Below are 26,833 nucleotides of genomic sequence, written 5' to 3' on the forward strand. Positions count from 1 at the left end.
TAGTATAGTTCAAATCAGGATATGCGTTTACATATACATTCACACTGTTGCTCTCTTTAATTAAAAACTCCTCAACTATAGTATTTATTACTAAATGGAATTAACAATCCCTAATATAAGAATTCTTATCAAATATGTATTCAAATTAATCAGTCACAACATCATTGCCTGGTTGCAAAAGTGCATCGTGAGTTATGTCAACAACTAGCGCTCAACCCGTGTTCAGAACGCAGCAACTCTCAACGAACTGTAAATCATCGTTGACTAACTGCAACAGGCAATAGTACGGGTTCGATAAACCAAAACCAATTCATCACAAAGGTTGGATCTTGAATAGAATTTACAACATCAATCAACATCTCTCAATCAAAATTATACTGCCAGAAGTACAGAAAAGAGTGTACCTGAACAATGGCCAAATCCATTTGTGTAACGTTATTGTGTATCCCACCTAATGACGTTGTTTTACGTCATTTCACAACAAATCAACCTGCCTCTAGCAACGCACCCTGAAAATTATTAGCCAATACAATACCAAAACTAACTCTTATTCCTGCCTCTAGGCAAAAACATCTACTTACTCCAACTGAGTTTTGCACCAAGACTATCGTAAAAGTAAAATCAACTTCAAATCAACTTTCTCTACTCCAATATGTAAACGTACCATATACTTCGCTAAATTTATATCCTATACCGACACTAACGACCATATTATCTCAGGCAAAACATACAAATGGTTTAATTACAATTAAAGACTCAGATTTTAGTCAGAGCATATACCGTGAATCGAAGTCAGGTCTCAAGCTTGGAAGGCAGCTATTTAACCCCTGAACCACCATCACTTTTGGAATAATTGAGTTTCCCCACCAACAAGCATATTATTACAATTTTCTGTAGTCGCAAACTCCCGTCCATTCCGGGACCTCCTTGGAGAATTTACTACCCATGTTTAATAAATCCTTGCCGCTCCTAGTAGCTATGGTCCTATTATTATAATTTTCTATGATTTATGTATGTGTTGTTTTTACCGTTAGTTTTTACCTAGTTATTTTGGTTGTTCTCCCGTTTGGAAACTTTATCTATAGCGTTGCATTTGTTGGACATTAAATCTTACCCGTACAAATATAAGTATTTCCCCGGGGCGTAAAGTCCCAGTTAATAACCTATTATTTTGTGTCATAGGACTTTTAAAGTTAATATCTCGTATCTTACTCCGCTATATTAGGTTTCCCTCTCTCGTGGAACCTCTTGTCTATAGATCTGGCTTTTATCTCAGATTTATAGATTTCGGTTTCCCTCTCCACCTTTTTTGATACTTCTTTCAGTATTGAATAAGTGCAGTCACCTTGCCCGAACAGGACCACCCTTCCTCCTCACAAAGCCTAGTTTATATCCTCACCTATTTTAATATATCTACCGCTCCGTTTCATAGTCAGACTACTTCCCATATACAGATAGACTGATTAGGTTAGAACTTTAGTGTACATATGTCTTTTGACTTAATGGCTGTCCTATTTGCACAACACGACTGCACCTGTCAACACCTGTCCTAGTATCTCATCTTAATAACCCCTCTGGCTCCTAAGGCACCCGGATCTATTAAGTTATTTTTATTTAACGGTAGTGCACCTTACCTCAGGTCAATTTCAGACCTGCCCCCTTATCGATACCTGTATATTGGTCATACAAAACCCCTTGGATCTGTTTGGAATAGCAAAGGTCCTATTATTGATCAATTCTAAACATTTTAGAACATTAAATCAAGGATAACTTAAATCATTCCCCCCAGAATCGAGAATATAGGCTACTGACCTTGTCGCTGACTGGGAAAAGCAATGTTCATTGGATCTCGTCACCACCTCTGTCGTGTACCAGTTCACCACTGGCCTGAAATAAACCCTCAATTCAGAGGTCAGGTCTTTGTCTTACGGATCCTGGATCCGCCCATGCACGGTTTTCAGCAGTTTCTTGGAACGACAGAGGCAGATCTTGAGTTCCGACTCTAAGGACCAAATTGTTAAAGGAATTTTAATTCCTGTTTATCAACCAATTCAATTAAAACACTCTGCCCATAAATAAGAATTTGTAAGATAATTATCAGCATTAAATGGACAGAAACCAGGCTTAAAATCAATCAATCAATAGCGTTTATTCTCGAGAGTACTGATCATAGTACATTTTACATCAGGTTATATAATAAAGATGATGTCATAGGTTTTAATGTCCAACCTCCTCTCGGATACAATGGCAATACAGTTCGAGTTCTCATTACTGTCTGCCACCTGTTAAACTATCTACAACCAACCCAAGGTCTTTCCCCTCCCTGGGTAGAGACATCATTCTAGCCTGTCTGAAGATAAACCCATTCTTTCTAACAAGGAACACATAACATTCAACATTTATGAGTTATAATTCTAAGTCAGATGTATACATATTTTAGTCATTAAACACAAAATCCCGTAACAGCTATTTCTTTACATTATAAGTGACGCAATGTATACACGGCAGTAGGCTATAAGCGCAAATGTTCAATTAGCGGGAAACACTATTATCAACAGCAAATGCGATTATGCATGTATTGCTTTTATTATAAAGATGCATTTTTAGGGTGAAAATTATCATCCCCAAACTTGAAACTTGTTTTGATTTTGAATGAACTATTATCATGAACCTGTCTTGAAACGGGCAGGGGAAAAAATAACATGTTATCTATGCGCTTAAATAGCGAATGGGGGACGCTTTTTCTGTGGTTTATTTTCATGCCAGCCAGGTAGGCTGTACTCCTGTTCTAAAGAGTACCACCACCAGCCAGGGTTTGGCTAGTCATTACTGACAAGATTCTCCATTTGTACATGTTATTTAGATTATACTTGGCCTCCCTTTAGTTGGCTTCAACATACTACATACGTACATACATACATACATACATACATACATACATACATACATACATACATACATACATACATACATACATACATTACATACAGGAGAGTTGTTGTTCCCGCTGAAGTCACAACGCCCCTCCACCACGGCAAGGCGGAGTCCACGAGAGGGGAACAAAAAACTGAAACGAGGGACAGTACTGTGTAAAGCTGTGGTGGAGGAGTGGCCGAGCCAAGGTTTCTAATGTCACAGTGAATACTGCATAGGGTCTCTGTTCATTAGATGGTTGGAGAATTGGCCTGTTCTTTGCTAATGGTTAGAACATTGGAGAATGTGCAGACTGGAAATCTTCCCACACCCAGTGCATGTCTGAGATTCTTCTGGCATCCGCTATCAGCTTGTCCTGTGATGTCTATAAAATAGCACAATAAATATACAGTCGTGAAAAAGTAAGCACACCCCCTGGAAAGTGGTCTTTTTTTTAAACATATTTGGACACATGGATATTTGAGCTAAATTCCCACCACATTCATTGATAAAGGTAACCCAACTTAACAAATGGCACAAAAAAAATTAATTATTAAAAAATGTTATGCAATTAAAATATACAAATTTATGCAGGAAAAGTTAGTACAACCCTAACTTTCCCATCAAATAAAATGGCTAAAATTAGAATCAGGTACACCAAAACAGGTGCAAACTATTAGGAAATAATTATAGAGAAACTGAGGAGGGTCAACACCTGGGTAAAGACCAAAACTACTGGAAAAATGTGCTCTGGACAGATAAGTCAAAGGTGGAATTGTTTGGCCGCAATGCCAGACGCCATATTTGGCGAAAACGAAACACTGCCTTTGAACAGAAGAGCCTCTACCAACAGTAAAGCATGGGCCTGGCCATCCTGCCATCATTGAGTCAAGCATGAATTCTATATTGTACCAGAGAATTATTGAGAAGAATGTGAGGCCATCTGTCAAAAAGCTGAAGCTGAACCGAACATGGATCTGCAACATGACAATGATCCAAAACACAAAAGCAAAGCTACAACAGAATGGCTAAAGAAGAAGAAATTGAAGGTTATCTTCTTTCAGCTAGGGGGCAGAATTTTTATGTTTGGAAAAATAACGTTCCCAAGGTAAACCGACTATTTCTCAGGCCCAGATTGTAGAACGTGCATATAATTTACAGATTAGGATAGAAAACACTGCTGAGTAGAGTGTTGGAGGCTATTTTGTAAATGACATCGCCGAAGTCAAGGATCGGTAGGATAGTCAGTTTCACGAGGGTATGTTTGGCAGCATGAGTGAAGGAGGCTTTGTTTGCGAAATATGAAGCCCATTCTAGATTTCATTTTGATTGTAGATGTTTACTGTGAGTCTGGAAGGAGAGTTAACAGTCTAACCAGACACCTAGGTATTTGTAGTTGTCCACATATTCTAAGTCAGAACTGTCCATAGTAGTGATGCTGGACGGTCGGGCAGGTGAGGGCATCGATCGGTTGAAGAGCATGGATTTAGTTATACTTACATTTAACTTCTTTCAGCTAGGGGGCACTATTTTTATGTTTGGAAAAATAACGTTCCCAAGGTAAACAGACTATTTCTCAGGCCCAGATCGTAGAATATGCATATCATTTACAGATTAGAATAGAAAACACTCCAAAGTTTCCAAAACTGTCAAAATATTGTCTGTGAGTATAACAGAACTGATTTTGCAGGCGAAAACCTGAGGGAATCCAACCCGGAAGTGCCTTTTATTTTGAAAAATCCCTGTTTCATTGCCTGCCCCTCCTCCATTTAAAAGGGGTATCAACCAGATTCCCTTTCCAATGGCTTCCTCAGGCTGTGACCAGGCTTTAGACATAGTTTCAGGCTTTTATTTTGAAAAATCAGCGAGATTTATCAAAACGCGTCAGGTGTCCTTTGATTAGTTCATGCTGTACCTCGACATTTTCTTTCTCTGTAGTATTGAATAGTTTACCGTCCGTTTGAAATATTATCGATTATGTATGTTAAAAACAACCTGAGGATTGATTATAAGGGTTATGGAATGACCGAGTGAAAGCACAGATCTCAATCCTATCGAAATGCTGTGTGGGGACTTGAAGCAGGCTGTGCATGCAAGAAAGCCCTCGAACATGACACAGTTGAAGCAGTACTGTAAGGAAGAGGGGGCAAAAATGTTCACCAGTCTACGTAAGAGACTGATAGACAGTTACAAGCAATGTCTACATGAAGTTGTTTATGCAAAAGGGGGCAACACAAGCTATAGAAGCTAGGGGTGTACATATTTTTCTGCACTATGGAATTGCATTTCTGTAGATTTTTGATGAATAAATGATTGCAAAGTTTAATCTTTCAGTGTCATTTGTTAAATGAGGTTACCTTTATCTGTCAATAGTGTTGAAGTGAAGATTACATATCCATCTGTCCAAATATGTAAAACAAATTACAACTTTCTAGGGGGTGTACTTACTTTTTCACATGACTGTACCTCATGAATAGACAATAGCTCAAATAAAATATATGTTTTATAATATACACTACTGTTCAAAAGTTTGGGGTCACTTAGAAATGTCCTTGTTTTTGAGAGAAAAGCACATTTTTTGTCCATTAAAATAACATCAAATTGATCAGAAATAGAGTGTAGACATTCTTAATGTTGTAAATGACTATTGTAGCTGGAAACGGCACCGTGGCCTCCCGCTCCTCTTCTATTCTGGTTAGAGCCAGTTTGCGCTGTTCTGTGAAGGGAGTAGTACACAGCGTTGTACGAGATCTTCAGTTTCTTGGCAATTTGACATTTTTAAAATTTTCTTTCAAAAACAATGACATTTCTAATTGCCCCCAAACTTTTGAACGGTAGTGTATATATATATATATATATATATATTTTTTAATCATAATGTGTGTTCCTTACATCATGATACTTCCTCCTTCCTGGTTTGGAGTGTTAGAACCCAGATGTCCCAGGTTCATCTTCCTCAACCTTGTCATCAGACATTATAACAGTATCATTACATTGCAAAAAGTGGCTGATGTGATAAGTTGATCACACAACAATGGACTTTAACATAGTGTCACGTGTGCTCTCTCTCCGGCCTCTCGGTCACCAGGCTACTCGTTATGGCGCACACCCGTCATCATCGTTACGAGCACCTGCTCATTATCAGACTCACCTGGTCTCCATCACCTCCCTGATAACTTTCCCTATATATGTCACACCCTTTGGTTACTTCCCCAGGCGTTATTGTTTCTGTTTCAGTGTTAAGTCTGTGCGTTGTTTGTGTTTCTTGTTTTGTTTTATGTTGCGTTTATTTATTAAAACACTCACTCCTTGAACTTGCTTCCTGACTCTCAGCACACATCATTACACATAGTCACATACCTGTGGTGGTGCCTGGAACTGGTGATTGGCAATGATTGTATTCCTGGGATATCGTCCAGAAAAAAATATGATATTAATTTGAGCCAAATCAATATATGATCATCTCATGAAAAAAAAAGTTTTTTCATAATGCAAAATTCTGTTCATAATATTACAGTAGTTGATATTACCAAGTAAATTGTCTGTTTTTGCACCAGTACCATACAAGTGCAGCAGCAACAATCAGACACGGAATGGCAAAAAGTAGAACCCAACAGACAGCAGAGGTCTCTGTGAGGAGTGGGGATACAGTTAATAAGAAACAGTCTGTATTTACAATTACATATCATTTTGTTGCCATAACAACCATCGTGGCGCTGATGCAAACATTTTCCTGTAGAAAGCAAAGAGATAATACTGGGTTAAAAAACATGTACATATGCAGTAAGAGATAAGTGTGTGTCATGACCATCTTAGTTAGTGGTTATACAGTAACTTCCTATAGGAAGGGGAATGAGGCCATAAGTCTGATACTAAAACATGCATTGATACTAACACTGATACTAACACATGCTGTGAAATATAAGTGAGCATCTGGCTCAACTTTTATCCATGCTACATCACACTTCTCATAACCTCATATATGTGTTTTATGTGTATAACAGGAATGGCTGTATTGTTACCAGACAAATTTCCCTATGGTACAATAAACTATTCAATAAATCAGGCAATCAATCAACGAACCAATCAATCAATAAATCACATAACAATTAGAAGCAATTTATAAAGCAGTATAAGCAACCAGTATGTATGCATGTGTGTGTGTTTGTCTAAGGTGCTTCTCACCAGAGGATGTGTGTACATAGAGGGAGCCAGTTGCTCGTCCATAAGGGTTGGAGGCCTCACAGACATAGAGACCATTCAGCTCAGAGCTGAGACTGAGGAGGTGCAGTGTGTCTCCTTCTGCTCTCACTGAAGACCCAGGCCATGGCTGGGCCACTCTGGGAGAGAGAGAGAGGAGGAGAGGGGCTGAATGTATGTGTGTGATTGTGTGATTGTGTGCGTGTGTGCGTGTGCGTGTGTGAAAGACAAAGGCATAATTTGACTGCCAGCATAATTCAACAACTGTCCTTTAGATATGAAAATTCTGAATCTTATAGCTAATTTAGATCTCATGTCTTAACAAGTGCAGATAACATTTACATTTAACTGAACTTAACTAGTTTACATAGGAGTGAGTACCTGCTCCAGGTGTAGTTGGGTTGTGGGGTACCATCTGCTACACATAGTAAGACTGTGGCTTTAGAGGTCTCACTAAGTGTAATGTTCACTGTCTGAGATGGATCTATGAGAGAGAGAGAGAGAGAGAGAGAGAGAGAGAGAGAGAGAGAGAGAGAGAGAGAGAGAGAGAGAGAGAGAGAGAGAGAGAGCGAGAGAGAGAGAGAGAGAGAGAGAGAGAGAGAGAGAGAGAGAGAGAGAGAGAGAGAGAGAGAGAGAGAGAGAGAGAGAGAGAGAGAGAGAGAGAGAGTCAGCCCAGTAAGCTGTACAACATCAGACATTCATACAGATGGGCCCAAAACAGCACAGAAGAATACCAGAAAGCAACCTGGAACCAAAATATCCAAACACTCTTAGATAACTTTCTGGATACCACATTCACTCACAGTAAAGAAGGCATCAATCTAGCAGTACAAAACATCAACTATATATTCAGGCAAACGGCAAAAGAAGCACAATTGAAATTGATAAAAAACAAAACAAAAAAGATCACAGATGACAACTGGTTTGATGCAGATTGTAAAATTATAAGGAAAAAACTTAGAACACTATCCAACCAAAAGCACAGAGACCCAAATAATGGTGAATTACGCCTTCATTACTGTGAGACTTTAAAACTCTATAAACGTACACTCAGAACCAAAAAAGCACAGTACAACAGAAAGCAGCTGACGCTAATTGAGGAGTCCATAAACACAAACAACTTCTGGCAAAATTGAAAAAAAAAAGAAAAATCTAAACAAGAGGAATTAGCAATACAAAATGGTGACATTTGGACAACCCATTTTAAAACACTCTACAACACCGTTCAAATTGACACAAATGCAGAACAACGCCAAATTCATGAGAAGTTGAATGGATTAGAAAGAGCTATAAAGGACAATCAAAATCCACTGGACTCCCCAATTACTGACCAGGAGCTCTATAAGAAACTTCAGGCTCTCAAATTTAAAAAGGCATGCGGACCTGATGGCATCCTAAATGAGATGCTCAAACTCACTAGTGCAAAATTTCAATTGGCTATATTAAAACTGTTTAATTTGATCCTGAGTGTAGGTTATTTCCCTGACATCTGGAATCAAGGACTCATAACCCCAATCTTTAAAAACGGAGACAAATTTGACCCTAACAATTACAGAGGCATTTGTGTGAACAGTAACCTGGGGAAGGTTTTCTGTAGTATTATAAATGTAAGAGTTCTAAACTTCCTTAATAAGCACAATGTCTTGAGTAAAAGCCAAATTGGATTTATACCAAAACATCGCACGACCGATCATATTTACACCCTACACACCCTGATAGATAAACATGTCCACCAAAATAATACCAAAATATACGCTTGCTTTATCGACTTCCAAAAAGCATTTGATTCTATTTGGCACACAGGACTGTTCTACAAAGTTATTGAAAGTGGTGTAGGGGGTAAAACATATGACATAATTAAATCAATGTATACTGGCAATACGTGCAGCATTAAAATTGGCAAGAAAAGAACAGAATTCTTTAACCAGGGGCGGGGCCTTCGTCAGGGTTGTAATCTGAGCCCAGCACTCTTCAATATTTACATCAACGAATTGGCCACTATTCTAGAAAGATCCTCAGCCCCTGGTGTTAGTCTCCATAATTCAGAGGTTAAATGCCTACTCTTCGCCGATGACCTATGCCTGCTGTCACCCACAGCACATGGCCTACAGCAGAGCCTGGACCTGCTAGAGCAGTACTGCCAGACCTGGGCCCTGGCAGTAAACCCCAAAAATACTAAAATAATGATTTTCCAGAGAAGATCCAGATCTCAGGGAATTAGACCAAAGTTCTCAATTGGTACAAAATATATAGAGCACTGCACACACTACAATTACTTAGGTTTAAAAATAAGCTCAACTGGACACCTTAATGAAGCAGTGAATGAACTGAGAGAGAAAGCACGCAGGGCATTCTACGCAATTAAAAAGCAAATTCAAATTGAAATACCTATTAAAATTTGGCTAAAACTAATTGAATATGTCATTGAACCAATTGCACTTTATGGCAGCGAGGTGTGGGGTCCACTTGCAAAACAAGATTTCATCAAATGGGACAAACATCCCATTGAAACCCTGCATGCAGAGTTCTGTAAGATTCTCCTACATGTCCAGAGGAAAACTACAAACAATGCATGCAGGGCAGAATTAGGCAAATATCCACTAATAATAAAAACTCAAAAAAGAGCAATTAAGTTTTGGAAACATCTAAAATACAGTGACCCCCTCTCATATCATTACCAAGCCCTGCAATACCAAGAGCTGAACAAAGAAAAGAGTCCCCTCATCCAGCTGGTCCTGGGGCTGAGTTCACAAACCTGTTCTACTAACACACTGAAGCCTCAGGACCAGAACATCCAATCAATCAGGATAAACCAAATTACAACACAGTCAAAACAAAACTATATTGCTTATTGGGAAACACAAGCACAAGCACAGAGCAAAATGCAGTGCTATCTGGCCCTAAATCGACAGTACACCCTGGCTAAATATTTGACCATGGTTACTGATCAAAACTTTAGAAAAACCTTGACAAAGTACAGGCTCAGTGAGCACAGCCTTGCCATTGAGAAGGGTAGACACAGGAAAACCTGGCTCCCTGTAGAGGAAAGGCTGTGCAACCACTGCACAATAGCAGAACCTGAGACGGAGCTGCATTTCCTGACAAAATGTCAAAAATATAAAACAATTAGAGAGTGTCATTTCCCCAAATTTGAAACTCTTATTCAAGGTTTCAAAGACCTCTCTGATGAGGATAGGCTACCCGTCCTGTTGGGGGAGGACGCAGAGAGCTGTGGGTTGGCAGCGCACTACATTGCTGCCTGCCATAAGTTGAGGGACAGTGTCTGACAAACCAATCAACCTGCACATGTCCTTTACTGTATGTTTATTGTTATTGTTGAATGTATGGTTATTTTGACCCTTGGTTATTGTTGTTACTGTTGTCCCGTTGACAATTTTGATTCTCATTTTTACATTGTAAACAAGCTTTGGCAATATGTACATTGTTACGTCATGCCAATAAAGCAAATTGAATTGAATTGAATTGAATTGAGAGAGAGAGAGAGAGAGAGAGAGAGAGAGAGAGAGAGAGAGAGAGAGAGAGAGAGAGAGAGAGAGAGAGAGAGAGAGAGAGAGAGAGAGAGAGAGAGAGAGAGAGAGAGAGAGAGAGAGAGAGAGAGAGAGAGAGAGGAGTCAGCCTACAGGGAGGAAGTCAGTGACTTAACAGTGTGGTGCCAGTACAACCTCTCCCTCAACGTCAATACAACCAAGGAGTTGTTTGTGGACTTTCGGAGAAAGAGGGGAGAGAACTTCCATCCACATCAGCCTGGATGTTGTGGAGCGGGTCGAGATCTTTAAGTTCTTTGGCGTCCACATTAGTGAGGAATTAACATGGTCCACACTCACTCCCACAATCCTGAAGAGAACGGGCCGTTAGATCTTCAAGAAATTATACAGCTGCACTCTCGAGAACATCTTTACTGACTGCATCACCGCTTGGTATGGCAATTGCACCGCCCTTGACCACAAAGCACTACAAAGGATTGTGTGGACAGCCCAGTACTGTACATCACAGGGACCAAGCTCCATGCCATCTCTATATCAAGTGGTTCCAGAGGAAGGCCCGAAAAATTGCCAAAGACTCCAGCCACCCACACCATAGACTGTTCACTCTGCCACCGTCCGGACAACGGTACCGGAGCATCGGCTCTAGGGCCAACAGGCTCAGAGACAGCTTCTATCCATAAGCCATAAGACTGCTAAATAATAATTTATGGTACCTAAACTATCTGCACTGACTCCATCTTGCACTGACCCTGCCCACACTAACTAGACTTTATATTCACACCATATACACACTCACTCACACACCAACACTACACTGTCACTCCCACACAAATCCCTCACACATTCAAACACTACATACGCACACAAACACACATAACACAAATGCATACTGACACAACACAAACACACAAACACACACAGACACTCACACACTAACATACTTACACACACTTTAACACATCATTTGCTGCTGCTCAACACTGGAGCCCCTCAGGGGTGCGTGCTCAGTCCCCTCCTGTACTCCATGTTCACCCATGACTGTGTGGCCAGGCATGACTCCAACAACATCATTAAGTTTGCAGATGACACAACAGTGGTGGGCCTGATCACCGACAACAACGAGACAGCATATAGGGAGGAGGTCAGAGACCTGGCCGGGTGGTGCCAGAATAACAACCTATCACTCAACATAATCAAGGCAAAAGAGATGATTGATGACTACAGGAAAAGGAGGACCGAGCACGCCCCCATTCTCGACGATGGGGCTGCAGTGGAGAAGGTTGAGAGCTTCAAGTTCTTTGGTGTCCACATCACCAACAAACTAGAATGGTCCAAACACACCAAGACAGTCCTGAAGAGGGAAACACAAAGCCTATTCCCCCCTCAGGAAACTAAAAAGATTTGGCATGGGTCCTCAGATCCTCAAAAGGTTCTACAGATGCACCATCGAGAGCATCCTGACTGGTTGCATCACTGCCTGGTACGGCAACTGCTCGGCCTCCGACCGCAAGACACTACAGAGGGTAGTGCGTACGGCCCAGTACATCACTGGGGCTAAGCTGCCTCCCATCCAGGACCTCTACACCAGGTGGTGTCAGAGGAAGGCCTTAAAAATTGTCAAAGACTCCAGCCACCCTAATCATAGACTGTTCTCTCTGCTACCGCACGGCAAGAGGTACCGGAGCGCCAAGTCTAGGTCCAAGAGGCTTCTAAACAGCTTCTATCCCCAAGCCATAATACTCCTGAACATCTAGTCAAATGGCTACACAGACTATTTGCCCCACCTCCCCCATCAACACCACTGCCACTCTCTGTTGTCATCTATGCATAGTCACTTTAATAACTCTACCTACATGTACATACTACCTCAACTAACCGGTTCCCCCGCACATTGACTCTGTATCGGCACCCCCCTGTATTTTTGAAACTGCACTGTTGGTTAGGGGCTCGTAAGTAAGCATTTCACTGTAAGGTGCATACATTGTATTCGGCGCACATGACAAATAGACTTTGATTAGATTTTTTGCTCTATCCTTTATTTTACTCTTCTTATTATTTATCATCCGGATGCCTAGTCACTTGACATTGCCTTCATGTACATATCTACCTGTACCTCGTACCTCTGCACATTGATCTGGTACTGGTACTCCTTGTATACAGCTCCATTATTGTGTATTTTATTTTATTCCTCTTTTGTTAGTTATTATTTCATTTAAAAAAAAATCTCAGCATCGTTGGAAAAGGATCCTAAGCAAGCATTTGACTGTAAAGTCTACACCAGTTGTGATAGGCGCATGTGATAAGCAACATTCTATTTGATTAGAGAGAGAGAGAGACATTGAGTGAGAGCGATTGAAAGAGAGAGAGAGAGGTGGTTACAGTTACTGCAGGTATAGAATATAAATAGCCTACACTCACACACCCATACCAAGAAAGATATATTACTCCTATAACAATGACAGTACAGTCTCTGAGCAGTGGGAAGGGATGGAACTTTCATCCACATATGAGGCAAAATTCAAAGAATTCTGTTATTTGTCAACCTGGTCTACTTTCATTTCTGTTTGATAGATTACTTGTACTAGAGGAGCAGTGCAATGGAAGCCTTGTCAAGGTCCATATCACTCTGTGCCTCAGAACTATGTTTAAGCTTAAGACAACAACAGTTGTTACAGGCCAAATCAAAGGCTTTCTTCTGTTGAAAGGATTTTACATGGAACCCTAAAGGGTTCTACTTGGAACTAATAGGGGTTATTCAAAGGGTTCTCCTATGGGGCCTGCCAAAAAAACATTTTTGGTTCTAGGATAGCACCTTATTTTCGAAGAGTGTATAGACAGATATGGACTGATTAGAGGGGCTACTAGGCTACAGCCAGTGAAGACAGTGACACTATATACATACAGTGGATGTCTATGGTCTATGACAGTGATAGTGATAGTGGAGTATACATTTACAGTGGATGCCGATAGTGTAGGAGAGTGGTAGTAGAATATATTTACATTGTCTGTCTATGTGTTGGAAAGTAGTAGTGGAGTATATACTTACAGTGGATGTCTATGGTGTAGTTGTAGCTCCTTTCTGTTACCAGGGCAGACTGGTTGACCACACACTGGACCTGTTGCTGATTGGCTGCTCTGGTTGGCACCCCGAGCAGGTGGCTGAGTACTGTGGTGGTGCCGTTGGCGTGCTGGGTGGAGTTAGTCACTGTCTTCAACAAACTCCCAAATGTACCAGTCTTCCACTTTACATCTGCCTGTGGCTTGGCACCAGCAGCCACACAGATTGCTAAGATAACCTCATTCTCCCCAATGACAGGAGGAACATCAACTGTCACACTGACTACTGGAGGAACTATGACCAGAAAACAAACAAACAGAAAACATGAACAAGTCACTCCTTATTATTTTTTTATTTTATTTCACCTTTATTTAACCATGTAGGCCAGTTGAAAACAAGTTCGCATTGACAACTGCGACCTGGCCAAGATGAATGTGGAACTATACATGAAAGAACAACCAGAACACACACAGCCCGTCATGTGAAACTTACCCAAATGCTCATGTCACATGACCAACAAACTTTAAATAAACCCTTTAATGTTCTCTATCTGGCCAATTGCAATATACATCATTAATAGCTACACATGTACTGTATTGGAGGTATGGGCAATCAAGTTTTAACAGGTTTTAGATCATCCTGATGAGAGGTACTTGCACCTGAGGTATTTAGTTTCACACACATCACAAAATCTGTTTTCAGCTTCACCAGTTCCACTGAAAAGCATTCACAGCCCAGTGATTATGCCGTTAAGGAATGCAGGATATAGTGGTGTATTCTGTATATTCCAACATCTGTTCCACCATTGGGGAAACTATTGATGCCTGTACTCTCCTGGTAACAGCTTGAGTAAGAGGATACACTCTTCGGAAGGAAGTTGCTAAGTACAACCACATAGGGTTCTTTGGTTTGTCGCCATACAGGATCCCTTTTTGGTGCTGGATAGAACCCTTTGCAGAGGGTTCTACCTAGAATAATAATTAGGAATTAGAATAGGATCTCTATGGGTTCTTCATAGATCCCCCTGTAAATGGTTCTGCCTAGAACCCTCTAATAATACATATATATTTTTTAATAATACATTTTAAAATGTTTTATTGTCACATACACCAGATAATTGCAGTGAAATGTGTTGTTTTACAGCATCAGCCAAAGTAGTACAGCATCGCTGGAGCAAATGAGGGTTAATGTCACGGATACCCCGGTACTGCCACTCATTCCGTGCACCAGCTCCGGAGGTCTACATCACCGGCTTTCTAGGCATCATTGAATTGGATTCCTTACCACCAACACCGGACTGTCTTGTCTCATTACGCACACCTGGTTCCCATTTCCCCTGATTATTATGTTACATATGTGCCCTCTGTTCCCCGTTGTCCTTGTTGATTATTGTTACCATGTCCGTTGGTTCTGTGAGTACCTGTGCAATGTATCGGCTTTTGTGCTACGTGCACTTGTATTACGGGTCTCGTCTCATGGTTATGTTGATGTTTACACCTCGCTCTAATGTTTGGGTTTCAACCCTGTGTTAATATATATATATATATATGCGTGCTTTGTTTGGGTGGAGAAAATAAACTCCCTATTACGTATTCCTGCGCCTGTCTCCAAACCTTATGTACAGCATGACAGTTAAGTGCCTTGCTCAGCCAGAGTGAGCATATTGTCACGACTTCCACCGAAGTCGGTCCCTCTCTTTGTTCGGGCGGCATTCGGCGGGTGACGTCACCGGCCTTCTAGCCATCGCCGATCCACTTTTCATTTTCCATTTGTTTTGTCTTTGTTTTACACACCTAGTTTCAATTCCCCAATTACATGTTCATTATTTAACCTTCTGTTTTCCCCATGGTTTTTGTTCGCGTTTGTTTTATGTATTTTGGTCCTTTTGTGTGGGCTTGGCATTACCACATGTATTTGGTAATTTTGAGTAACGTTACGTTTATTACTCATCTCTGCTGTCCTGCGCCTGACTCCTCTGCACCAGCTACACCCAGACCTTTTACACATATCCAACCATTTGAATTTTTAAATCACCTGCAACCTACATTTTAGAATAACTGCCAGGTTAAGAAAGATTGATAAGTGATCTACGTAAGTCATCGAAACTATCTCAGTAACGGGTTCAATTCCAACACAGTTAACAATTGGATTAAATGAGAAAATTGTATGCTATTTATCATTGTGTAGCATAAGGTTAATCAACTAATACATGTGCATACAAAAACACATATTGAAACAAACAAATCTACCTAAAAATAGAGCATGCTGGGAAATAAGATAATGATGGGCGTGGTTTGAGTGTTTTACTATCACACCAGGATGGGCAACTAGTTGTGGAATTGCAGCAAACTTGCTTTCATGGCAAAATGTGTAGAATTGGGGGGGATTAGGCTTCTCCAAGCTCTGATGCTGCTGATGGTCATTAGTAGCCTAACAAACGTGCTTACTGCTTGGTACTCTGCACACTATTGTCCTTCTAATACCTCTGACATCATTGCAAAGGTAATCGAAAATCTACTTACACACTTAATGAGAGCCCATGAGCTCATATTGCGCAGCATTTCTATAGGCTATAAAATTGCATGAGAAAACAGAGTTTTGATGGCCTCTATTAAAAAGAGGGAGGATCCCATCAGCTTTCTATAGGCTAGACCAGTGGTGTAAAGTACTTAAGTACAAACACAGACCAGCGGGAAAGCTAGGCGCCTCCATTCCCTATTCGAGTGCATACAAATGACATGTATTTTTTTCCCCTGCCCCTGTTACTGCCCATCTGATAATGAGCCATTCTAAACCGAAACAAATGTTACATATTAGTAAAGACAAGATTAAATTGAGAATAGTCTGATGGGTGAAAATCACCTGGTGAGAGAACAGCAGTGCACCCGAGAAAAGGAACAGAGCGCACGCTTTTTTTGCCTCTTTCTCAAATCATCAATAGCCTAGAGTCGCACCATGCAGCCCATATATGTTTTGATTTCTAAGACATATTTAACGTTGGTATGATTCACGACTAAACTCTAAATCTAACATATAGGACCTGTTTCAATAAAAAATTCCTTTACATTTTTTTCAGCTAAGTTCAATTATATTCTTCATAATATAAAATCATATAAAATAAAATAATGGCACAGGACTTATAATTTTATCTTGTCAGCTAAATGGCACGGAGCATAGCCAGATAACATACAGTAGGCCAACTCATATTCTGATTTTCTGAAATACATTTTCTTCATATCATAATGTTTCTTTAGACCTGACTAAAATAAATAATGGATTTGTGATGTTGTATATTAAATGGTTTATTATAATTTTTTTATGTAGATGTTCCAAAGGCGCAAATCAGCGGCTTGTATGCTGGAGGCCTGGAGATGCTAAACGTTTTTATGTTAATTAAAACTTCTTATGGCTGCAGTCCCGGTAACGGGACCGATATGACAACAGCCAGTCCAAGTGCAGGGCGCCAAATTCAAAACAACAGAAATCTCATAATTAAAATTCCTCAGACATTCATCTGTCTTATATCATTTTAAAGGTAATCTTGTTGTTAATCCCATGCAAAAACATCAAGTGACTTTGCATAGCCCATCGTTTCAACAGAAATACTCATCATAAATATAGATGATAATACAAGTTATACACATTGAATTATAGATATACCTCTCCTTAATGCAACCGCTGTGTCAGATTTCAAAAAAACTTTACGGAAAAAGAAATGCACGCTATAATCTGAGACGGCGCTCAAAAATAGCATACCACAGCTGCAAAGATGGCGTCACCATAAACACAAAAATACATGATAAATATTCCATTACCTTTGATGATCTACATCAGAAAGCACACCAAGAATCCCAGGTCCACAATAAATGTTTGTTTTGTTCGAAAAAATCTGTTATTTATGTCCAATTGTTAGCGCGTTTGGTAAACATGTCCAAACGCTAATTCTGGTCAGCTTTATATCGGACAAAATGTGATATTACCGGTCGAAGAAACATTCGAAACTAAGTACTGAATCAATCATTAGGATGTTTTTAACATATAGCTTCAATAAAGTTCCAACCGGAGTATTCTTTGTTCTCTTCGTGAGCAATGGAACGTCAGTGGCTTCCATGAAGAAAAAGCATGATCAGGAAATGGCTGCTTGATGGACACCTGACTGATTCTGCTCTCATTCTCTCCCACAACATCATAGAAGTCTCATTGAAATTTCTATTGATGGTTGACATCTAGTGGAACCCCTAGGCAGTGCAACATCATTAATAGCTCAAGTGGATTTCTTTAGGGACTCTGGTGAATACACACAAGCTCAGATTTCTGACTTCCTGTTTAGATTTCAACTCAGGATTTTGCCTGCCAATATGAGTTCTGTTAATCTCACAGACATAATTCAAACAGTTTTAGAAACTTTAGAGTGTTTTCTATCCAATACTACTAATAATATGCAAATATTAGGAACTATGACTGAGGAGCAGGCCGTTTGATATGGGCACCTTTCATCCAAGCTACTCAATACTGCCCCTTCAGCCATAAGACGTTTTTAACGGTCAATTACCGTGAGACCGGAAGTCTGTTTTTGCTTGACAATAACCAGGTGACAAAATGTCATGACTGCCACAGCCCTACCCCCACCCTCACAAAGTTGGCCATCCCTGCTCTACACAAAATAATTAATGGTTATTAACACCAACTCCTGAATCAACACTAAAAATCAACCCTAGGTAAAACTGTAAAATATTCTGTGTACCATACAATACATTGCTGGTTGCTTGATCTTCCGGCGCCGAAAAGAGATGGCCGCCTCGCTTCGTGTTCCTTGGAAAATATGCAGTATTTTGTTTTTTTACGTGTTATTTCTTACATCGGTACCCCGGGTAATCTTAGGTTTCATTACATACAGTCGGGAGGAACTACTGAATATACGATTAACGTCAACTCATCATCGTTCCTACCAGGAATATGACTTTCCCGAAACGGATCCAGTGTTTTGCTTTCCACCCAATACAATGGATCTGATCCCAGCCGGCGACCCTGTGCGACGCCGAAAAAGGGGAAAACGTGGCGGTCTCGTGGTCAGGCTTCGGAGACGGGCACATCGCGCTCCACTCCATAGCATACTACTCGCCAATGTCCAGTCTCTTGACAATAAGGTTGATGAAATCCGAGCACGGGTAGCATTCCAGAGAGACATCAGGGATTGCAACGTGCTCTGCTTCACGGAAACATGGCTAACTCAAGGGACGCTAACGGAGTCGGTGCAGCCAGCTGGTTTCTTCATGCATCGCGCCGACAGAAACAAACATCTTTCCGGTAAGAAGAGGGGCGGGGGGGTATGCCTTATGATTAACGAGAAGTGGTGTGATCATCATAACAACACACAAGAACTCAAGTCGTTCTGTTCACCTGATCTAGAACTCCTCACAATCAAATGTCGACCGCATTATCTACCAAGGGAATTCTCGTCAATCATAATCACAGCCGTATACATTCCCCCCCAAGCAGACACATCGATGGCCCTGAACGAACTTTATCTGACTCTTTGTAAACTGGAAACCACACACCCTGAGGCTGCATTCATCGTAGCTGGGGATTTTAACAAGGCTAATCTAAAAACAAAACTCCCTAAATTCTATCAGCATATCGATTGTGCTACCAGGGCTGGAAAAACACTAGACCATTGTTATACTAATTTCCGCGACGCTTATAAGGCCCTCCCCCTCCCCCCTTTCGGAAAAGCTGACCACGACTCCATTTTGTTGATTCCAGCCTACAAACAGAAACTCAAACAACAAGCTCCCGCGCTCAGGTCTGTTCAACGCTGGTCCGACCAATCTGAATCCACGCTTCAAGACTGCTTCGATCACGCGGATTGGAATATGTTCCGCATCGCGTCCAACAACAATATTGACGAATATGCTGATTCGGTGAGCGAGTTCATTAGGAAGTGCATTGACGATGTCGTACCCACAGCAACGATAAAAACATTCCCAAACCAGAAACCGTGGATTGACGGCAGCATTCGCGTGAAACTGAAAGCGCGAACCACTGCTTTTAACCAGGGCAAGGTGACCGGAAGCATGACCGAATACAAACAGTGTAGCTATTCTCTCCGCAAGGCAATCAAACAGGCTAAGTCTCAGTACAGAGACAAAATCGAGTCGAAATTCAACAGCTCAGGCACAAGAGGTATGTGGCAGGGTCTACAGTCAATCACGGATTACAAAAAGAAAACCAGCCCCGTCGAGGACCAGGATGTCTTGCTCCCAGACAGGCTAAACAACTTTTTTGCCCGCTTTGAGGACAATACAGTGCCACTGACACGGCCCCCTACCAAAACCTGCGGGCTCTCCTTCACTGCAGCCGAGGTGAGTAAAACATTTAAACGTGTTAACCCTCGCAAGGCTGCAGGCCCAGACGGCATTCCCAGCCGCGTCCTCAGAGCATGCGCAGACCAGCTGGCTGGTGTGTTTACGGACATATTCAATCAATCCTTATCCCAGTCTGCTGTTCCCACATGCTTCAAGAGGGCCACCATTGTTCCTGTTCCCAAGAAAGCTAAGGTAACTGAGCTAAACGACTACCGCCCCGTAGCACTCACTTCCGTCATCATGAAGTGCTTTGAGAGACTAGTCAAGGACCATATCACCTCCACCCTACCGGACACCCTAGACCCACTCCAATTTGCTTACCGACCCAATAGGTCCACAGACGACGCAATCGCAACCACACTGCACACTGCCCTAACCCATCTGGACAAGAGGAATACCCATGTGAGAATGCTGTTCATCGATTACAGCTCAGCATTTAACACCATAGTACCCTCCAAACTCGTCATCAAGCTCGAGACCCTGGGTCTCGACCCCGCCCTGTGCAACTGGGTCCTGGACTTCCTGACGGGCCGCCCCCAGGTGGTGAGAGTAGGTAACAACATCTCCACCCCGCTGATCCTCAACACTGGGGCCCCACAAGGGTGCGTTCTGAGCCCTCTCCTGTACTCCCTGTTCACCCACGACTGCGTGGCCATGCACGCCTCCAACTCAATCATCAAGTTTGCGGATGACACTACAGTGGTAGGCTTGATTACCAACAACGACGAGACGGCCTACAGGGAGGAGGTGAGGGCCCTCGGAGTGTGGTGTCAGGAAAATAACCTCATACTCAACGTCAACAAAACAAAGGAGATGATTGTGGACTTCAGGAAACAGCAGAGGGAGCACCCCCCTATCCACATCGACGGGTCAGTAGTGGAGAAGGTGGAAAGTTTTAAGTTCCTCGGTGTACACATCACGGACAAACTGAATTGGTCCACCCACACAGACAGCGTTGTGAAGAAGGCGCAGCAGCGCCTCTTCAACCTCAGGAGGCTGAAGAAATTCGGCTTGTCACCAAAAGCACTCACAAACTTCTACAGATGCACAATCGAGAGCATCCTGTCGGGCTGTATCACCGCCTGGTACGGCAACTGCTCCGCCCACAACCGTAAGGCTCTCCAGAGGGTAGTGAGGTCTGCAGAACGCATCACCAGGGGCAAACTACCTGCCCTCCAGGACACCTACACCACCCGATGTCACAGGAAGGCCATAAAGATCATCAAGGACAACAACCACCCAAGCCACTGCCTGTTCACCCCGCTATCATCCAGAAGGCGAGGTCAGTACAGGTGCATCAAAGCAGGGACCGAGAGACTGAAAAACAGCTTCTATCTCAAGGCCATCAGACTGTTAAACAGCCACCACTAACATTTAGCGGCCGCTGCCAACATACTGACTCAACTCCAGCCACTTTAAAAATGGGAATTGATGGAAATTATGTAAAAATGTACCACTAGCCACTTTAAGCAATGCCACTTAATACAATGTTTACATACCCTACATTACCCATCTCATATGTATATACTGTACTCTATATCATCTACTGCATCTTGCCATCTTTATGCAATACATGTACCACTAGCCACTTTAAACTATGCCACTTTATGTTTACATACCCTACAGTACTCATCTCATACGTATATACCGTACTCTATACCATCTACTGCATCTGCCATGCCGTTCTGTACCACCACTCATTCATATATCTTTATGTACATATTCTTTATCCCTTTACACTTGTGTGTGTGTGTAAGGTAGTAGTGTGGAATTGTTAGGTTAGATTACTGTTGGTTATTACTGCATTGTCGGAACTAGAAGCACAAGCATTTCGCTACACTCGCATTAACATCTGCTAACCATGTGTATGTGACTAATAAAATTTGATTTGATTTGGTTCACTCAGACTTCCTTCTATTCTCCCACTCTCTGCTCAATACAATGAAAGAAAATACTAGTTTGAAACACAAAAATCATGGCAAAAATATAAACTATGTCAGTATTGTATATGTTAAATGATTAAGGGAATCATTGCACAAATCATTTGCACAAATATTTCCTTACACTATAGGTACAGTTTAAAACATCTTTAAACATTTTTCAGATTACTGGAACTCCTGATGTTAAAGTTTAAATAATTAGAAAAACACTAATGCTCAGGCACTATGTCAAAGTAAGAAAAAAATTATAATAAAAATTCTTATTCAAATTCAGAAGAGTTTCTATGTAGAAACCTTCTTGCATTTCAAGTAATCATCAAATAACAATTTCTTCCAAAAAAGGATCTCAGGGTAAAGAAAGGTTATAGGTCGAATCATATCCCTCTGGATAGAACCCATTTGGCACCCTTTTTTCTAAGTGTAGAAAAAGCAAATCCTGTAGATGAGGGCTCTGCTCTTGCTTCACTTGAATAATGAAACTACCAACTTTGGGGATTTCTAGTGTTGATTTTCACATGCAGTCATTCTACACTGTCAAAAGTAGAAACAGTGCTACAAAGAGTGAAGGAAGAGTTCTTACCAAGCACAGTCAGAAGTATCTCTGTAATGTATGCTCCACTGGGGAAAACAGTGAAGATACATGTGAAGGTGCCTTCATCCAACAGTCTGACAGCTGTTATTCGAATAGATCCAAGGTTCTCTGATGGGTTCCCAATAAACTGAACTCTACCTGCCAAACCATTCTGTGCAATAAACTTAGTAACCCCATTGGGATAAATCAGCATCAAATTATGGTTCTGTGTTTCTTCCGCAGTACTTTTCTGCCATGTTATCTGTTTGAGGTCCTCGGTTGTCTCTATCAGTCTGCAGTATAAGTCCACATCCTCCCCCTGTACCACAGTCCTCCATCCTCCAATCACACGTGTACCTGAAGAGAAAACACAAGCCAAAAATACAATCCAAAAGATACCTGTAGAATAGATGTTTATGAACTCTAATAAACAGAGATGTTACCTAAACACACAGACAAGACCATTATTAGTATTTAGCTGTGCTTATCAACTATGATATCCTATTGATGCTGAAATGTAGCTATTGCAACAACAAATGTGCCAATTGCTCAATATTTGACCCTATTCCTGTTTTGCAGCCATAGTCAGAGGAGATGGCTAAAGCACATACTGATCTGGGTTCAGTCTACGCCCCAGGGGTACGCGCAATGCCTTTGGGGGGTATGCCAAATAAAAATGTGATTCACATTTTCAAACAGTCCAATTTAGATTTTCCAACGGGGCTATACATTTGGGTGATATTTTTTCTCGCCTGAGTAGCCTCGTTTCACTACTAAAATTTAAATTAACTTCTTGGAACTATAGGGGGTGCTGTTCCGCATTAGCATATTTGGGTCTCCAAATTAAACTGCCTCGTGCTAAATTCTTGATCGTACAATATGCATATTATTGTTATTATTGGATAGAAAACACTTTCTAGTTTCTATAGCCGTTGGAATTTTGTCTCTGAGTGGTACAGAACAATATCTACAGCACTTTTCATGACAGGGGTCAGATTTCAGAAATTTTTACCCCTGATCTGGAGTCTGTTTTTAAGGCGACAGTGAATGCTATGAAGAAACCGACACTGCCTACGTCTTCCTCTGGGTGTCTCTACGTCATCACGTTTTGAATGGAATCTATTGCACAATCACAGCCACTATAAAACACGAAAACGTGCAAGTACCGCTCTCTTCCTGCATGCGTCGTGCGCAACATGGACATCGGACCTGCCTCCTTCCAAATCGTTGTTTAGAGAGTAATATTTTTCCGGTCATGTTTTTAGTCGTTATAGTTGTTAAAAACATCATAATGTAGTTAATTTGAACCGTTTTATAGCAATTTATATCCGTTTAGTGCGATTTTGAGGAATTTGTTTGTTGTGCACTCTGAAACTTTGGACACGTTTTGGGGTCCCGTTCGATCGTTAGTGGATATTTCGAAGGACAGAGGACATCTATCGACCAAAAGAAGATTACAACATAGAAAGGATACATTGCCCAAGAATCTGATGGAAGAACAGCTCAAAGTAAGCAATATTTAATATGATAAATCGTTGTTCTGTCGAAATATTTTAAACGCATATTTCGCCATTTTGTTTGTTATCGCGTCACTTGGCGAACCCTGTATTGAAAAGTAAGGATAATTTTAAAAATGTAAGTCAGCGGTTGCATTAAGAACTAATTTGTCTTTCGATTCCTGTCAACCCTGTATTTTTTAGTCAAGTATATGATTAGCTTTCAATTAAACTAGATCACTCTGAAAGATGACGTCAGACATTTTGAGGCTTGATTTCCTAGTATTTTCATTGTGTAACCACGGTTTTGTATGGCTAAATATGCACATTTTCGAACAAACTGTATATGTATGTTGTAAAATGATGTTACAGGAGTGTCATCGGAAGAATTCTGAGAAGGTTAGTGAAAAAATTAATATATTTTGGCGGTGATTACGTTATAGCGCTCTTTGGCTGGAATCGATGCTCTGGTAACGTTTGCACATGTGGTATGCTAACTTATCGATTTATTGTGTTTTCGCTGAAAAACGCTTAGAAAATCTGAAATATGGTCTGAAATCACAAGAACTGTGTCTTTCCATTGCTATGCTTTGTCTATTTTTATGAAATGTTTTATGATGAGTAAATTGGTCATACACGTTGCTCTATCTAGTAATTCTAGTCGATTTGTGATGGTCGGTGCAATTGTAAACTGTGATTTCTACCTGAAATATGCACTTTTTTCTAACAACACCTATCCTATACCATAAATATGTTATCAGACTGTCATCTGATGAGTTTTTTTCTTGGTTTGTGGCTATCAATATCTTAGTTTAGCCGAATTGGTGATAGCTAGTGGTGGAGAGAGAAAATGGTGGACAAAGAAAGATGGTGTATTTTGCTAACGTGGTTAGCTAATAGATTTACATATTGTGTCTTCCCTGTAAAACATTTTAGAAAACAGAAATGATGGGTTTATTCACAAGATCTGTATCTTTCATCTGGTGTCTTGGACTTGTGATTTAATGATATTTAGATGCTACTATCTACTTGTGAAGCTATGCTAGCTATGCTAATCAGTGTGTGGGGGGGGGGGGGGGGGGGGGTGATCCCGGACCCGGGGTAGAGGCTCGTTAGAGGTTAAACCATCTAGTGTTCAGTGAAATAACAACACAATGTCAAATACAGGTAGCCTAGTAAAGTAATTCACATCCAATCACATTAACCATTACTCTCTTGCGGGAATTCCTCTAACGGTACGTATGTAGCCAAACGTAGTTGCTGCTCATTCCATTAGATCGAAAATGGATAAAAAAGTCAGGCCTGCGTCCATAGAGACACATACCAGCTCACTGGTAGTACTGCTACTTTATTTTCTCTGCAACTATATTCAATGTTTGGGACAAAAATGAGGCTATGATTCATAAGTTGGAGCTCCTCTCTGTCTGCATTAACAAGGAGAACACACAGCACATGAATGAGCTGGCAATTACGCAGGATCTTTCCCGAAACGGACGGCACAAACAACTGGATTTGTTATTCCTTTCATGCCCTGCCTCCAGTCCACTTACCAATATCTGAACAAGAGAGCCTCTTGCAACAAGCGGTTCTGTGAAAATATAATTTAATCAGAAGCCACTGACAGATTTCTGGATAGGGCTGTGCTCGGAGTATCTTTCCTTGGCAAAATTGCGCTGGTAAGACACTTATGCCATTTGCAACCACGTACCTATGTGAGAGTGGATTATCGGCCCTCACTAGCATGAAAACTAAATATAGGCACAGACTGTGTGTGGAAAATGATTTAAGACTGAGACTCTCCAATACAACCCTACATTGCAGAGTTATGTGTATCCTTTCAAGCACACATTTCTCATTAACCTGTGGTGAGTTATTCACACTTGTTGATGAACAAATAAGGTTTAATATGTAACATGGCTAAATAAAGAGCAAAATTATTGATTATTGATTATTATTGTATTATTATTTGTGCCCTGGTCCTATAAGAGCTCTTTGTCACTTCCCACGAGCCGGGTTGTGACAAAAACTCACACTCATAAACTCACACTTTTATGTTTAATAAATGTATCGTATAGTGTGTGTGGGGCAGGCTTACAATGGTGGCAAAAAACAACATTTGAGTGCGCTAACCCTGGTGCGCAGCTGGAGGTTGAATGTTTAAAGGGGTACAGGACAATAAAACGTTTGGGAACCACTGGTCTAGGCTGAAGCTACTTAGTGAATATGTTATTAGAATACTAAGTCAAAAGCCCTGACTCTTTTCTAACACTTAATCAAGAGTAAGATATTCAATACATTCCCAGATACTTGTGCATGCTCAGCATGTCTCAAAACTTACTGAGTTAAAAACATAGTAAACATACTGAATTAAAAACATAGTAAACATACTGAGTTAAAAACATAGTAAACACACTGAATTAAAAACATAGTAAACATACTGAGTTAAAAACATAGTAAACATACTGAGTTAAAAACATAGTAAACATACCGAGTTAAAAACATAGTAAACATACTGAGTTAAAAACATAGTAAACATACTGAGCTGATGTGTGTGACTTATTGTACCCTAAAAGGACAAGGACTACAGTTGAATGGTGGGATTGTGTGTTTGGTGTTATTGTCTTGCCTTGTGTCAATAAGAGAAAAGAGACAAAAACATGATCTCAATAGTATACATTTTATAACATCAATTGGAAACCTACTTTCTGTATCCCTCTGGATGATGAGTAGAATCACACAGCACAGCTTACGTAACATGCTTTGCTCTTCTCATTGCAAGGGTCA

The 26,833-nt window shown here is 40.8% G+C and overlaps 1 protein-coding gene across 2 annotated transcripts; it reads right to left on the reverse strand.

The window, feature by feature from the left end:
• Positions 1-2,124: 2,124 nt before the first annotated feature.
• On the reverse strand, positions 2,125-26,833 carry LOC139546451 (nectin-3-like). Of its 2 annotated transcripts, none has more exons than XR_011669236.1 (9): positions 26,752-26,833; positions 22,563-22,910; positions 13,666-13,971; positions 7,495-7,597; positions 7,099-7,253; positions 6,444-6,646; positions 6,274-6,316; positions 5,806-5,874; positions 2,125-3,298 (listed from the first exon to the last, which is right to left on the reverse strand). XR_011669236.1 is itself a non-coding variant. In XM_071354834.1 (9 exons), exons 1-8 carry the CDS (start codon positions 26,804-26,806, stop codon positions 5,839-5,841), a joined length of 1,146 nt encoding a protein of 381 aa, XP_071210935.1. In that variant the 5' UTR covers positions 26,807-26,833; the 3' UTR covers positions 2,125-3,298; positions 5,806-5,838. The 2 variants fall into 2 exon arrangements, 1 of the variants encoding a protein (XP_071210935.1); XM_071354834.1 differs by having other exon boundaries at positions 6,444-6,543.

The sequence above is a fragment of the Salvelinus alpinus genome, chromosome 20 (assembly GCF_045679555.1).
Source record: "Salvelinus alpinus chromosome 20, SLU_Salpinus.1, whole genome shotgun sequence".
Taxonomy (NCBI): domain Eukaryota; kingdom Metazoa; phylum Chordata; class Actinopteri; order Salmoniformes; family Salmonidae; genus Salvelinus; species Salvelinus alpinus.

Coding starts and splice junctions, on each gene's coding strand:
- LOC139546451 (XM_071354834.1), bottom strand. CDS start 26,806: ATGTTACGTAAGCTGTGCTGTGTGATTCTACTCATCATCCAGAGGGAT. Junction 6,317..6,443: donor AAAAACAGACAATTTACTTG/GTAATATCAACT, acceptor ACGATATCCCAG/GAATACAATCATTGCCAATC. Junction 5,875..6,273: donor AGTTCCAGGCACCACCACAG/GTATGTGACTAT, acceptor TCTGATGACAAG/GTTGAGGAAGATGAACCTGG.